This window comes from Gracilinanus agilis, chromosome 6, assembly GCF_016433145.1.
Source record: "Gracilinanus agilis isolate LMUSP501 chromosome 6, AgileGrace, whole genome shotgun sequence".
NCBI lineage: Eukaryota > Metazoa > Chordata > Mammalia > Didelphimorphia > Didelphidae > Gracilinanus > Gracilinanus agilis.
The window spans coordinates 176,822,248-176,838,197 of NC_058135.1; the positions used below are offsets into that span (position 1 = coordinate 176,822,248).

The 15,950-nt window shown below is 36.2% G+C and overlaps 1 protein-coding gene across 1 annotated transcript in view; it reads left to right on the forward strand.

Annotated features, from left to right (window-relative positions):
• The window catches only part of LOC123252422 (WD repeat-containing protein 19-like), a 200,917-nt gene that overhangs the window by 145,764 nt on the left and 39,203 nt on the right, over positions 1-15,950 (forward strand). The window contains exons 31-33 of the mRNA XM_044681745.1: positions 4,889-5,013; positions 7,857-7,938; positions 11,549-11,699. Of these exons, the coding sequence (XP_044537680.1) occupies positions 4,889-5,013; positions 7,857-7,938; positions 11,549-11,699 (358 nt within the window). The remainder of the gene's footprint in view (positions 1-4,888; positions 5,014-7,856; positions 7,939-11,548; positions 11,700-15,950) is intronic.

Genomic DNA, 15,950 nt, shown 5'->3' on the forward strand with positions numbered 1-15,950 from the left:
ATGATCCCTACTTAAAAAGATCCAGTATTCTAGTGAGAAAGATAACAAGAATATATGTAATATGATGTACAAGAATATATAGGATAAATATAAAGAGAATATAAATTCAAAGTTGTTAAATATAAGGTAATTTGGGAAAGAGAGTACTATCTTAGTTGGGAGGATCAGGAAAGGTTTTGTGTAGAAGGGAGTGTTCAAGCTGTGTTTTGAAGGAAAACTGTGATTCTGTGAGATATAAGTTCCAGGTATGGGAAATGACTTAGGCATGGAGATGGGACATGGAGGGATTATGTATGAGGACCAGAGAGAAGGCTAGTTTGAATAGATTAGGAAAGTAATATCAACAAGACTGGAAAGATAGATTATGGCCAGGTTGTAAGGAACTTTAAAATCTAAACAGAGGAATTTATATATTACACTAGGAAACTAAGATTCCTATAATCATATCTGAAGTGGTGAGAGACTCCAGGCAGGGAGACCAATTAGGAGGCTGTTGTAAGAAGCCTAGTGAGAAGTCATAAAGGTTTGCCCTAGCTAATAGCTGTGTGAGTGGGAAAAGGGGCTGGAAGCAAAAGCTAGTAAAGGTAGAAATCATAAAGGTGAAAAGATCAAGATTTGGCAACTAATTGGATATATAGGGTGAAGGAGAATGAGGATTCAAAGACAATGCCACAGATAAAAACCTGGGAGACTGGAAGGATGGTGGTACCTTCAACAGAAACAGGGGAAGTTTGGAAGGGGGATTTTTTTCCATTCCCTCTCTAGCTCATTTTTATAGATGAAGATACTGAAGTAAATAGCATTAAGTGATTAGTAAGTGTCTGAGGATGGATTTGAACTCAGGAAGAGGATACCAAGCTCAGCTCTATCCAGTGTGCCACCTAGTCGCCATGAAAGGAGGATTTTTTGCAATAAGATATAAATTCTGCTTTGCATATGTTGAGTTTAAATTTATGGAAAATGGAACTGGTTCTAAAGGGCAAAAAAGAATAAATTTTACAATTTTTAAAAAAATGTAACAAAATTGCCCATAACATATACCCCAAGAGAAGAAGCATAGCATAATGGATAGAGCTGTCTTTAAAGTTACAAAGACCTGTGTTCAGGTCCCTCTGACATATACTGGTTGTGTGACTCTGGAAAAATTACTTCACAATTTTGTACTCATGGCATCTTTCTGAGGCTCTTTAAGTTTCAGAAATGAAGTTCTTCATTAGGAGCTCCCCATACAAAATGAAATCACAAGTCATATAAGCAAAACGAAACAAAATTAAAAAATAAAAAAAACTAATGATCTTGAATTTGATTCCTGAGAAATTCCAAAATAGATCATTAATGAATGGTCAGTGAAGACATAGAAAAGGAAGCTATTATTATAACAATTCAGCATGGCTTCATCGAGAATGACTGGTCATGCCGGTCTAACCTTATTTCCTTTTTTTGGGCAATTACAAAACTGATAAATCAGGGAAAGACTAGAAATCTAATTTATCTAGGTTTCAGAGTGGGAAAATTAAAGTTTTGCTGGCCAGATATTCTGTCATTGTATATATGTAAAATCAATAAAGAGATCTACTTAGTTGGTGCAAATCTATTCTTCTGGATCAAATTCATTTGCAACTGAGCCAAAAAGGATCTTGGAATTCTGGAAATTGTTGAGCCCTAAATTAGATGTCTATAAGAAAAGGCTTTGATATCTAGGCAAAAAATAAAAGACTTAACCTTAGCATGGAGACGCTGCCTGGCTTTATTTGCTTGATGTGGCGGCTTTGAGTAAAGAGCTGTCATCCTTTCTTTATTAGAGAGAGGTTCTAGGGACCATTTCTCTTCCTCTCAAGAGGTCAGACCTTTCCTGCTAGTCTTTTCTGTAGCTAATATTCTCATCACAATGCCTGCTATCATCCTGTATCTTACCACCCTTCTTAGCTAAGCTCCTTGAAAAAAATGTCATTTATATATTGTCTCTGCTTTCTTTATTTCCCCTCTCTTCTAAACCCTTTCTGGCATTGTATTTAACATCATTCAATTGAAACTGCATTCTTCAAAGTTATTAATGTTCTCTTAGTTGCCAAATTATAATGACTTTTTCTTAGTCCATATTATTTTTGATCTGTCTGAAGCTTTTGACAATATTGATTATCCTCTCCTCTTGAACAATTTTTCACTTCTGATTTTTTATAACTTTGCTCTGTCTTGATTCTCCTACCTGTATAATCATTCCTTCTCATTCTCCTTTGCTCGTTTTTCATTCATGTCATATATATTAACTGTGGGTGTTCCCTAAGACTTATTCCTGAGCCTTATTCTCTTTTCTGTTTATACTCTGACAGTAGCCTCATTAGATCCCAGGTGTTCAGTTATCTCTGTGCAGATATACATCCAGCCCTGGTCTCTTGAGTAGTGGCCCTGAATCATCTGATCTAGCAATATCTCAAATATGTCTATAAAAGAATTCATTCCTACCTCCTTGCCCTACTTTCCCCTCTTCCAAATTTCTTTGTTACTAAGGTACCACCAGCATCCCAGTCACCCAAGTTTGCAACCTCATGCCACCTTTGATTCCTCAGTCTATATATACAATCAGTTGTCAAATCTTATCATTTTCTCTTTTCTCCACTCATCCAGCCACCAGTCTAATACAGTGTCTCATCATCTCTGGTCTGGACTACTGCATTAACCTTCTAATTGCTCTCCCGGATTCTAAAGTGATTTTCCTAAAGCACAAATTTGTCCATGTCACCTTCTCTATTAAAAATACTCAAATGTCTCCTTATTACCTCTAGGATAAAATATGAAGATCTCTATTTGGCAATTAAAACTCTTCACAACTTGATATCCTTCCTATCTTGTCTTCTTAAACTCAATATCTTGTCATAGTCTTTATAATCCAGCCATGGTATTCTATTTGTTGTTCCACATACATGATGCTTCAGCTCTGTGGAAATTTTATACTAACCTATACTCCTTTTTTGGCACCCCAAGATAACCTTTGAACTTTAAAAGAGGAAGAAATTTATTCTTAAGATCCAAGCTCCAACAAGTATCTTCCCACCTAGATGAATGGAGGTGGACACAAGCTCTTTGTTTATCTGTAAACAAGCCTCTTAGAACAGTGAAGCTATGCAGTTAGACAGAGAAAAATGAACAGGTGTACTGAGAGGCCAGTCTAAACACTGCACAACTTCTGGTGCCCAGAGGACCGACCTGCCTCTTGTTCATAGTGATATTGGAGTATTCCAAAGAGGCTTGGGATGCTGCAAAGAACATACATTGGAGTATGGGGAGGAAGTGGGGCTCTCTTTCCTTAGAATAAAACCCTAAGTGGAAGTAATGTCAGGCTGGGGTCTGGGGCTGCTAAGGGAACTTCTGACCACACAGGGCTAGTGCCTTTTCTCTCTCTGGCCCACTTTTTATTAGTAAATAATTATAGATTAAGATACAATCTCAGAGAATTTAAATAATAACAGAAAGCATCTCTTTTCCTTTGCCGTTTCTGTTCTATATTCTTGGATTGTTCTCCCTTATCAGTTCTACCTCTTAGAATCCCTACCTTCCTTCAATACAGCTCAAAATTTACCTCTTAGAGATTTTTCCCATTTTTCCACTTGCTGTCTCTTTTAAGTTTACCTTCTAAACTTCTCTGTTTCTTTCTTGTATGTGCCTGTTTCCTTACATTTTGTCTTCCCTATTAGAATGCCACAGAAATCTATGATTGGCCCTATGCTATTTAACACTTTCTTCAATGATTGGATGAAGATTTGCCCATTAAATTCGCAGATGTCAGAAGTTGAGAGAGAGAGCTAACACACTGGATTAAAAGAGTCAACTTCCCAAAAAATCTTGACAAACTAGAACATTGGATCAAATCTAATAAGATGAAATTCAATAGGGAAAAAATAAAGTTTTACACTTGGGTTCAGATAAATTCATAAGTATAGAATGGGAAGAGCATGATTAAATAAATTAGTCTTTTAAATGATTTTAGTTTTCAGTAGACTGAAAGTTCAGAGTTGATGGTGTGATATAACAGTCCCAAAAAGCTAAAATGATATTGGGCTGCATTAAGAAAAGTGTAACTTCCAGGAATAAGGTACTCTCGCTGCATTGTCCCCTAGTCAGAACACATGAGAACTGTATTCAGTTGCAGGCATCACATTTTAGGGAGAATACTTGGAATGTTCAGAGAATGAACAGAATGTTCAAGATGACCAGGATATTAAAGAACTTCAGATACATACTATTTGAGTTTTGGTTGAAGATACCAGGGATGTTTAACATAGTGAAGAGAAGACTGGAGGAGGAAGGAGAGATAGTTATGTTTACATATTTAAAGAGTAGTCATATGGAAAAATTATTAGACATTCTGCAGAACCAGAAATATTGGTTGGAAGTAACAAAGCAGAACATTTAAGTTTGATTTTAGAAAAAAACTCCTAATAATTAGAGCTGTCAAAAAGTAGAATGAACTGTTTGGGAGTTGCCTCCCTTCTTGTTGGAGATATTCAAACAGAATCTAAATGACCACTGGGTATATTATACCAAGATTCTTTTCTGATATGAGTTAGACTATCAGAACTCAGATTCCTTCTGGTTCTAAATTCTGTGATTCATTTTGCTATTTAATTTTTTGGTGAAAATATGGGAATTCATAATTAAATCTTAATGAGACATCCTTGTTTTATTGAATATCTGTAATAATAAAGAGATTTTATTGGTCACATTTTACAAAGGACATTTCTTATTTTTTATTAAAATCTGAAGAAATTTTATGTTTATCTGCTTAGATTGCACCAATTTTCTTGACTGCTTATAGAGTTCTAGATTTGAAATTTATATTTCATCATTTTGTGATTTTTAATAATAACATGTAATGCAAACCGTTTTCAAGGAAATTATCGAAATGCCCATGATGTTCTCTTCAGTATGTATGCAGAACTGAGAAACCAAAAAATTAAAATTCCATCTGAGATGGCCACAAACCTTATGATTCTGCACAGCTATATTTTAGTGAAGGTAATCTAACAAGAAATTTGTGAACTACACATTTTAATAAAACATAAACATTAAGTGTTTTTGATATGTATAACAGAATCCCATTTGTGTATTTATGTCCAACCATTAAAAACATGTTGCATAACATATGTACCTTAAACATATTTTGTGTTCCCTTTATGCACTTGTCATGCATTATATTTATTAATGTACAAACTTATCACCTTGAAAGCAACAGGGTCCATGATCTTACCTTTTTATATTCTCTAGTGTCTACACAGCATAACCTGATATAATATCCAGGATGTAGCTTGGAGTCCTCTCAACATACCACCTGGATTATATCTAGGTTCAGTGTCCAATTTGGTATTCAGTTATTCTAAATCAGAGCTCAAAAGTCCCCATTTGATGTTTCCTTTTTACCAAACCAAAGGTATTTTATTATGCAGAATAGAAGTGTAACTGACACGGAAAACATCTACTCCAGACAAAGAAGGGAAAATGATCTCAAAGATTTTCATGTTTCTATTGAGAGAAATAGATCTTGTTACCCTGACAACTCACACTAGCTAGGTTGTATCTTGGATGGAGCAACCTTCTGCTTCCAAATCTGTCACTCATTGCTTCCCTGAAGAGCTGGCAGTGACAACTTCTGGGTTGTTTTGCTGTTACTACCATCTGCAGTTCCCCTACTCAGTTGTTGTTGCTGGGCAACTTTTCTCATGGAATGTTTTCAACTCTTTTATGAGCCAATTTGGATCCACAGAGCTATTTCAGTTCTAAAGTCATATGATAATAGCATCATAGGGTGAGAGCTTGAAGGGATGTTACAGGGCATCTAGTCCAATCCCTTCATTTTGCACTTGAAGAAACTGAGACCCAGGAAGGTTAAGTGACTTAAAAAGTTAATATCAAAAGTGAGATTTGAATTCAACACAGTGTTTCTTCCACATCTGTAACTTGGCAACAAAGAGTTACTTGGCAAGCTTTTTTTTTTTTTTTTTTTTTTTTTTAATAAACTTCCCACTCTATGGGAATTTTCTCAGGTTTCTTTTATATTTATGTTGTGGTAGCATACATTCTTTTAAACTTCCATCATGTTCTCGGTTAATATTACACATCCATACAGATTATCATTAAACTTAGCCAAACCGAAGGGATGAGGTGAACTAATGGCCTTTGTCCTGAATTCCTGCAGCTCTGTTCAAATGCATTATCATTAGCCATTAATACTTTAATTTAATTAATGTCCACTGAAAACATAAACTAAATGGAAATGTAATTTTAAAAAATTAATAAAGTCAGAAAGAGTTTGATTGTCTGCCACACTGATTTACTAACCAGATTCTCTTGAGTAGGGAGAGAATACAAATCTTGCTATGTGATGTCATTGTGTGATATTCAATCTCCAAAGTGTATTTTTGGAGCCAGGTACAATATAAGCATTTGATGAATAGGTAGCAGATTTTCTCTGGGAAAAAATAAATTGTTACTGATAGTACTCCTCTGACTCTGACAGTGTCCTGAAAGGAAATCAAATAACTTATTTCAATGGTCTCAGAAGTTGTAGTTTAACTAGATGACATCTAAGATCCCTTCCAGCTCTAACTCTGATCTTATGGACAGTTTATTTTCTGTTCAAATAAATGAGAAGGGGAAAGGATTTAGAGGTTTTTTTTCTTTTGTGGTTCAAATCCATATATTGTATGATGTGATGCAAAATTAAAAAGAATATGATACTTCTATTTAAAAATTGAGAGCTTGGTTCAATTATGTTACATATTTTCTGAAAATTAAATGCATTAAATGACTCTAGCATGTTCCAGAGATAACTGAAATCCTCTAAGTAACCCCCAAAACAAATGTAATCTCATAAAAGTCCTAGTTCATAATATTTCTTTTGCTTAGGAATGAGCTAAGGACAATCATGTGCATCTCACTGTATGAAGTGCTGGGAAAGATAAAATGATAATTAGGTAGACACATAGAACATAATATGTGCGTAAGAGAAATACAAATTGTTTTCTTAAGAAGGGATGGCCATTTTTAGATGTTTGATCTTAGAAAAGTCACTTAACTCCAATTGCCTAGCTCTTATCACTCTTCTGCTTTGGAACCGATATTTATATTGATTCTAAGTCAGAAGGTAAGGTTTATTTTTTTTAAAGGAATGTTTGTTTTTTATTCACAATGGGCAGAATAAGGAAGTCTTTATAGAGTAGGTAACATTTGATCTGATTCTTGATGAGGAATTCTATGAGCTTGGGGATAGCAGAAGGAGCTTCCAAGGATAGGAAAGAGTGTTAGCAAAAGACACCATGAGAGACATTCAGGCTAATTTGAACCTACACTTAAAGTATGCTATAAACCTATAATCCTCAAGACAGACTGAAATTGGAATTATATGTTTGGCTTATGGGGCAGAATTATATCATTTAATCTTTTCTTCTGTCCCTTTAACTACATTTATGACTCTTTTGTGATCCTTTTATTTAAGATTCTTCACATCTTATTAAATTTGAAGAATTATGGATTCAAATGATACTCTAGAAAGGGTCTAAGTAGTTCATAATATTTTGGTAGAATCACCCCATAATTGATTATAAAATCTTTAATAGATAAGAGTCTCGGTACAAAATCATGGCTAATTTAATTGTGCTTGAAAGTATTTTGGATTATCTATGTCTTAATAATATTTGCATGCAAATCCCAAATTTGTTACCACTCTATTCTAATAAATAGAATTTAAAAATTTTATATGTTTGTGTTTTAAGCACTAATACTTGCCAATAAAAGCTTTTAAAATGTATTTGATGTATGTGGTAATTGTCTAAAAGACTAGAATTTTCCATTGTTTATTTCAGATCCATGTTAAGCATGGAGATCATTTAAAGGGAGCTCGTATGCTTATTCGTGTCTCCAATAATATCAGTAAATTCCCATCACGTAAGTGCTAAACACGTCTTTACCAAATATCATTCTTTGTGTGTTATGAAAATTATTTAATCATTCCTTTGTTCAACATATGATTGCCTTCTACATGTAATACATCTTTCTAAGCCCTGGGGTGGGGTGGAGAAAGGGAAAATACAGAAATATATGAAATAAGACCTCTAATCTCAAGGAGTATAAAATCTAATAGGGAGATAAAACACATGCAATATAAAATCATAGGAATGATATATATAAATTACCAGTCTTTAGGGGAGAAAGAAATCACTTACTAGGAGATGATCAGAGAAGGTTTTAAGGAACAGTGACATTGGAATTGAACTTTGAAAGATGAGAATTTCAATAAGAAGGCTATTTCAGGTGAAGAGAATAAGAACAAAGTTGATAAAATAAGAAAATATAGATGTAAGGAAAGTGCCTGACTTTTTTGAGAATAATAGTAGATCATTTTGGATGAAATATAGAGTTTTACATGAAAATAGTGAGTAATAAAGTTGGAAAAGATGGGTTGAGGGTTGGGTTGTAGAGCATCAGGCCAAAATGTTTGGCTCTTATTTTGTAAGGGGAAACCAGTGAAGAATTTTGAGCAGAGATATGACAAATCAAAAAGTGCTTTAGAAAGACTAATCTGTCTGTAGAATGCATGGTTAAATTGGAAGAGAGGGTATTGAATTAGTCCAGCTATGAGATGATAAGAGCATGAACTAAAATGATAGTTACAGAAATGGAAGAGATGTGTGAGAGATTATGCTTACCTATCTCTACTCTTTTCCGGCCACCCCTTTCCCTGTTCAACCCATCCTACTGATGCTAGGCTTATTCTTCTAATTCTAATAATAAGGATTTGATAGTATTGCTACATTGTTAAAATTTTTTTAGTACCCCTGTTCCCATTCCTCTCCCATCACCTCAGCCAACCTCCATTGATAACATATATAGAATACTATCCTAACATTTCAAGACCTTTTATAACCTGGCTCCTTTCTGTCTTTTTAGTTTTGTCAACACAATTCCCTTTCACATAACTATATTCCAGTCAAACCTTAACATTCATTGTCCCATGAATAACAGTTCTAAACTTTCATGGGTTAGTAATTTGTCAAAACTAGTCTCTAAACCTTTCCTCACCATGTCTATCTCTTGAAATCCTACCTGTTTTCATTTCTTTTTTAGATTTTCTGATTCTTTGCCTTACTTCCATCAAAAATGTCTTCTCCCTTTTTAAGACTCTTAATTGTTTATACTTGTGCAAATATGTTTAAGTGTACTATTTGTTTATTTATCTTAGCTCTACTCAGAGACTCAGGATGACCATTCAAATTCTATCTCAAACACTAGCTGTGTGGCAAGTTCCTTAACTTCACTATCTCACAGTTACCTCATTTGGTCTTCAGAGTTCTTTCTAGGTCTAAATCTATGATCCTAAGATTGCAAGCTCCTTTTGGGAAATGATTTCATCATTTCTGTTTGTTTTTATCTTTCTCAGAAGTTGCAATAGTGATTTATACATTACAGGCACTTAATAAATGTTAATTGGATTTTAACATTAGAAATTTAATCACAAAATTTGGTAATTACTTAGATTTTAGGGTAAAGGAGAAGATGGAATCAGTGAAGACAAATCCAGCTTTTTAGCTTTGTTTTGGCAGAGTGGTGGTACAATTGACAAATGGTAGAATTAGTTTTAAATATATTTGAGGTGTAAGTGGAACATTTATGAAGTCTTTGAGAACTGGGACCATGTAGTGTTATTCAGCACAATGCTTTGCACACAGCAAGCTCTAAATATATTTTATTGAACAAATGAATTAATCAACAAAGGCTAATGGACAACTGGAGGTGAATGTGGGCTAATGTGTAGAAAAGTAAGAACAGACAGATCTAGGAATCTGTCACAATAGATCTATTGTGAAAAGTCCACAGTGATGGAGCCCTCTAACTGTAGGTATCCTTCTGGGTTCTGTCCTGGGCCCTCTTCTTCCCTGTCCCCCCCTCCCCCGCCCCCTCTATACTGCTTCAGTTGATAATCTCTTCCACTCCCATGGATTTAATTGCTACTTCTATGCTGATGATTTCTTAAATCTTCCTTTCCTGTCCCGATCTCTCTGCTGGGCTCCAATCTTACTTCTCTAACTGCCTTTCAGACATCTAGAATGTATGTCCAGGAGACATTTACTGAATAAGTAAAACAGAACTAATTATCTTTCCTCCTAATTCTTCTCCTTTCCTATCTTCCTCTTATGGTTGTAGGCAACAGCATCCTCCCAGTCACACAACTTAGGAGTCACCCTGGATTCCTCACTATTTCTCACTCCCTCATATCTAAGGCCTGTGGATTTTACCTTTTCAACATCTCCCAAATTTGTAACTGCCTCCCTCCTACTTCTGTCCTCCAATACAACCACCACTCTAATTTAGGACTTTATAACCTCATGCCTGGATTTTTGCAATAGTCTCTGTGGCTGAATCTACTTGCCTCAAACCTCTCCCCACTCCAATCCATCCTCCATTTAGTCAGTAAAGTGATTTTCCTAAAGCACAGGTCTGACTGGGTCACCCTTACAAACCCCCTCAATTAACTACAGTGTCTCTCCACTGCCTTCAGGATCAAATACTAAATTTCTCTGGCTAGCATTTAAGGCCCTTCATACTTGGCCCCTGACACCTTTCCACTTTTCTTATACCTTACTTCCTGCCACATACTCTTGGACCCAATGACACTGGCCTCTGAGCTGTTCCTCAAACAAAACACTCCATCTCTTGGCTTTGGGCATTTTCTGTCACTATCCCCCTATCTGGATAGTTCTCCCTCTACTGTAATGTGGAGATCTTCCTGTCTTCCTTTAGTTCTCAACTAACATTTCACCTTCTACAGGAAGCCTTCCTAATCCCCCTTAATTCTAGTTCCATTATGAAGTAGCTAGGTGGTCTGGAGACAGCAGGTTCTGAGTTAAAATTTGTCCCAAGATATGTTCTAGCTGTGTGATCCTGGCAAGTCACTTAACCCCCACTGACTAATTCTTACTGCTCTTATGCCCTAGAACTGGTACTTAGCATCAATTTTAAGACAGAAGATAAAAGAGTGTTTTTTTTTTAATTCTAGTACCTTCCATTTTTTGATTATTTCCTATTTTGAACATATATATTTGTTTGTTATCTGTTAGTTTATAACTCCTTGAGGATAGAGACTGTCTTTTGCCTTCTTTTGTATCCTTAGGACATAGCCCAGTGCCTGGCACATAATAGATCTGTTTATTGATTGATGTGCATCATTTCATTCCCCTTTACTTAAATATAAAGAGAAACTAAACATTTTACTATTTAAGAAACTTCATTTAAATTTAAAATGAAGAAAAAAGGGATATATATATGTATATGCACACATGCATAGATAAGAAACATTATCTAAGAAATTATTATTGACATATGCTAAAGAAGATCTCAAAAAATTGATTTAAGTAGCCAGTATAATAAGAACATTCACACAGTGAGATATTTACATGCTTTATGGCTTACTTCATTTAGCTAAGTCTCGTGTTTTTTTTTATTTTTAGTGTTATAAAATAAGGAAACTTAATTTTCCCGTTTTCCACTTACATTGCAGATATTGTGCCAATTCTGACTTCAACAGTAATTGAATGTCATAGAGCGGGTTTGAAAAATTCAGCTTTCAGTTTTGCTGCTATGTTGATGAGGCCTGAATATCGTAATAAAATAGATATGAAATACAGAAAAAAGATAGAAGCAATGGTCAGGTGAATATTTGTTTTTTTCTGGTTAATCTTCTATATATTATGTCAAATTATATACACTAAGAGAGGTATGGTACAGTAGAAAAACCATTATAGTGGAGAGAGGTGTCTGGGTTTTTAATGTTGTCTTTTTTTTGTCCATTAATTGAGTGATCTTAACCAGTTAAGACTTCAGTTTTCTCATCTGCTAAATGACAGGATTAAGCGAACTGATTTCCAGGATCTCTTCCAGCTCTAACATTCTAGGATATTTTTGTTGAGTTTAATGACTACAGAGTAAATTGCCCCTAGCAGTCATTCTGAGCTAGTTTCGAGGGTGAGATTTGAGTTGTTTTTTTAGACATACTGAATTAGTATTAGATTTGTATAGAACAGTGATGGGCAAACTACTGCCCTCGGGCCAGATACAGCCCCCTGAGATGTTCTATCTGGCTACATGACATTATTCCTAATCTGGCGAATACAGTGAGTAGGATACAATACAATGAAACTTCGAAAGAGTTGCCTTAGAAACAGACTGACAGATGAGCATTTCCTTTCCTTTGGCCCCCTCTTTAAAAAGTTTGCCCAGATAACAGCAGCTTCCAGGTTAAGATGGCGGCAGAGTAAGAAGCAGCTCTTACCCTCTCCTGACCGAAACACACAAAACTCCTCAAGGGGACATAAAAACAAGTCCAGACGAACGGAGGAACCCCACAACAGGGCACAGCGTGGAAGGTACGTGGAATCAAGGCATTTCCATGCTATAAAGGGGCGAAACAGCTCTCACTAAATCGCGGGCTGAGCAACCACCCCACCCCAACCCCCTCCACACACAACACCTGTAGCACTGAGGCCAGCTAAAAAGAAATAGAGCAAGTTTGGGGCACCCATCAAGTCATTGGCAGCTCCGGGGCCTGTTCCTGAGAGCAGTGGGATTTGGGACCCCAGGAAGCTAGCGAGCACACGCGGAATTTGAGTGCGGGAGCAGGATGCCGGGAGTGGACGCTGGGCGCAGAGCACGGGCTGAGAGCAGAGGCACGGGTGGAGGCATGGGTGGAGGCGGACGGGTGTAGGACTGTGGAAGCAGCGTCCTGAGGCTTGTAAAAAAAACCTCCCGCAGAGGATCAAGCAAGGGGATCCACCAGGGGGCTTGACCGCGGACAGACCCTGAGCGCAAGGATAAACCTGAGAAGCTGCTGGGCTAAGGATGGCTACCCAGTCTCAGGAAGCTCAGAAGAGAAAGATTAACAACAAGAAAAAGAAGTCTTTAACACTCAACAACTTTTTCACAGAGAAAATCCAGACAACCGAGCAAACAGAGGAAGAGAACAAACAAGCATCCGGACCCTCCTCAAATAAGGAAAACTCCTCACAAGCTATGGAAGGGTTCAAAACTGAGATTTTGAGGAAAATGGAAGAGATCTGGCAAGAAAATAACTGTTTAAAAGGTAGAATCTTGCAACTGGAAAGTGAGGCTCAGAAACCAAATGAACTGATAAGCAAATTGAACACCAGAAATGGCCAGATTGAAAAGGAATACCAGAAGCTTATAGCCGAAAACCAGAAGATTATGGCCGAAAACCAAAAGATCATAGCCGAAAACCGAAAGATTATAGCTGAAAACCAGTCCCTAAAGGCTAGAATTGAGAAGCTAGAAACTAATGATCTCTCAAGACAACAAGAACAAATAAAACAAAGTCAAAAGACTGAAAAAATAGAAGGAAACATGAAATATCTCAATGAGAGAGTGACAGACCAAGAAAACTGGTCTAGAAGAGGCAATTTGAGAATAATTGGTCTTCCAGAAAAACCAGAAATTAATAGAAACCTGGACTCCATACTAACAGAAATAATCCAGCAAAATTGCCCTGAAGTCCTACAACAAGAGGGCAATATAGACATTGAAAGGATTCATAGAACACCTGCGACATTCGATCAAGAAAAGACAACACCCAGAAATATAATTGCCAAATTCAAGAGTTTCCAAGCAAAGGAAAGAATCTTACAAGAAGCCAGAAAGAAACAATTCAAATATCAAGGAGCACCAATCAGGATCACACAGGATCTGGCAGCCTCCACGCTAAAAGATCGCAAGGCTTGGAATACGATATTCAGAAAGGCAAGAGAGCTGGGCCTGCAACCACGGATCAACTACCCATCAAAATTGACTATATATTTCCAGGGGAAAGTATGGGCATTCAACAAAATTGAAGAATTCCAGGTATTTGCACAGAAAAGACCAGGGCTAAATGGAAAGTTTGATATCCAACCACAGAAATCGAGAGAAACATGAAAAGGTAAATAAGATACAGAGGGGAAAGAAAGAAAACTTATAATTTTTAAATTTGCCTTTTTAAGGGCCTCAGTGAGATCTAATTATCTGTATTCCTATGTAGAGAAACGTTATGTATAATTCTCTGTAGTGAACTCTATTCACTATTATAATATTCACTATTATAGTAATCAGAAGAATAATTCACAGGGTGAGAGTGGAACACTAAATAATCTAAGATGACATGGGGGATGGGAAAGAAGGGGTGAATAGCAGGGGACACCAAGAGAAACTTGAGTGAATAAGAAAATAGGATATTCTATTACACACAAAGAGGGCATGGGAGGGAGAGGGGACAAATACTATTATAAGAAGGAGAGGAAGAGAGCATTAAGAGGTAATAATCAAACCTTACTCTTAGTGTAATCAACCCGGAGAGGGAAGAGTAGCTACACTATCCATTGGGACATAAAACTCTTATCTAACCCTTCTGAGAAAGTTAGAAGGGATAAACCAAGGGGAGCAGAGGAGTGGGGAGGTCAAAAAAAGGGAGGGGAGAAGAGGGAGGGAATTCATAAGGCCTTTAAAAACAAAAAGAGGGGGAAAAATAAGGGAGGGGGTAGAAAGGGAAGTTAATCAAGGGAGGGGATAAGGGATAGCGGCTCAATAACAAACCACTGATTTAAAAGGAAAAAGTATAAGGAAAAAGGGGGTAGGAAGAGGGGAGGATTCGAAAATGTCAGCAAATGCACAACTGATGATTATAACTCTGAATGTGAATGGGATGAACTCGTTCATAAAACAGAAGCAAATAGCAGAGTGGATTAGAAACCAAAATCCCACCATATGTTGTCTACAAGAAACACATATGAGGCGGGTAGACATACACAAGTTTAAAGTTCAGGGTTTGAGCAAAATCTTTTGGGCGTCAAATGAGAAAAAGAAGGCAGGAGTGGCTATTATGATTTCTGACAAAGCCAAAGTAAAAATAGATATGATTAAAAAAGACAGGGAAGGTCATTACATCCTGATTAAAGGCAGTATAAACAATGAGGAAATAACACTGCTCAATATGTATGCACCAAGTGGCATAGCACCCAAATTCATAAAGGAGAAAGTGGCAGAGCTCAAGAAGGAAATAGATAGTAAAACCATACTAGTGGGAGATCTAAATATTCCTCTGTCAGATCTAGATAAATCAAACCGAAAAATAAATAAGAAAGAGGTAAGAGAGGTGAATGAAGTCCTAGAAAAATTAGATCTAATTGATATGTGGAGGAAAATAAATAGGGACAAAAAGGAATACACCTTCTTTTCAGCTGCACATGGCACATTCACAAAGATTGACCATGTTATAGGGCATAGAATCATTGCAAACAAATGCAAAAGAGCAGAAATAATAAATGTAACCTTCTCAGATCATAATGCAATAAAAATAATAATTAGTAAGGGCACCTGGACAGGAAAATCAAAAACTAATTGGAAATTAAATAATATGATTCTCCAAAACCAATTTGTCAAAGAAGGAATCATAGAAATAATCAATAATTTCATTGAAGAAAATGACAATGATGAGACATCCTACTAAACTCTGTGGGATGCGGCCAAGGCAGTACTGAGGGGGAAATTTATATCCTTGAGTGCATATATTAACAAATTAGGGAGGGCAGAGATTAATGAATTGGGCATGCAACTCAAAAAATTAGAAAGCGAGCAAATTAAAAATCCCCAGATGGAAACTAAATTAGAAATACTAAAAATAAAGGGAGAAATTAATAAAATTGAAAGTTAAAGAACTATTGAATTAATAAATAAGACTAGAAGCTGGTACTTTGAAAAAACAGATAAAATAGACAAAGTACTAGTCAATCTAATAAAAAAAAGGAAAGAAGAAAACCAAATTGACAGTATCAAAGATGAAAAGGGAAACCTCACCTCTAATGAAGGGGAAATTAAGGCAATCATTAAAAACTATTTTGCCCAATTATATGGCAATAAAT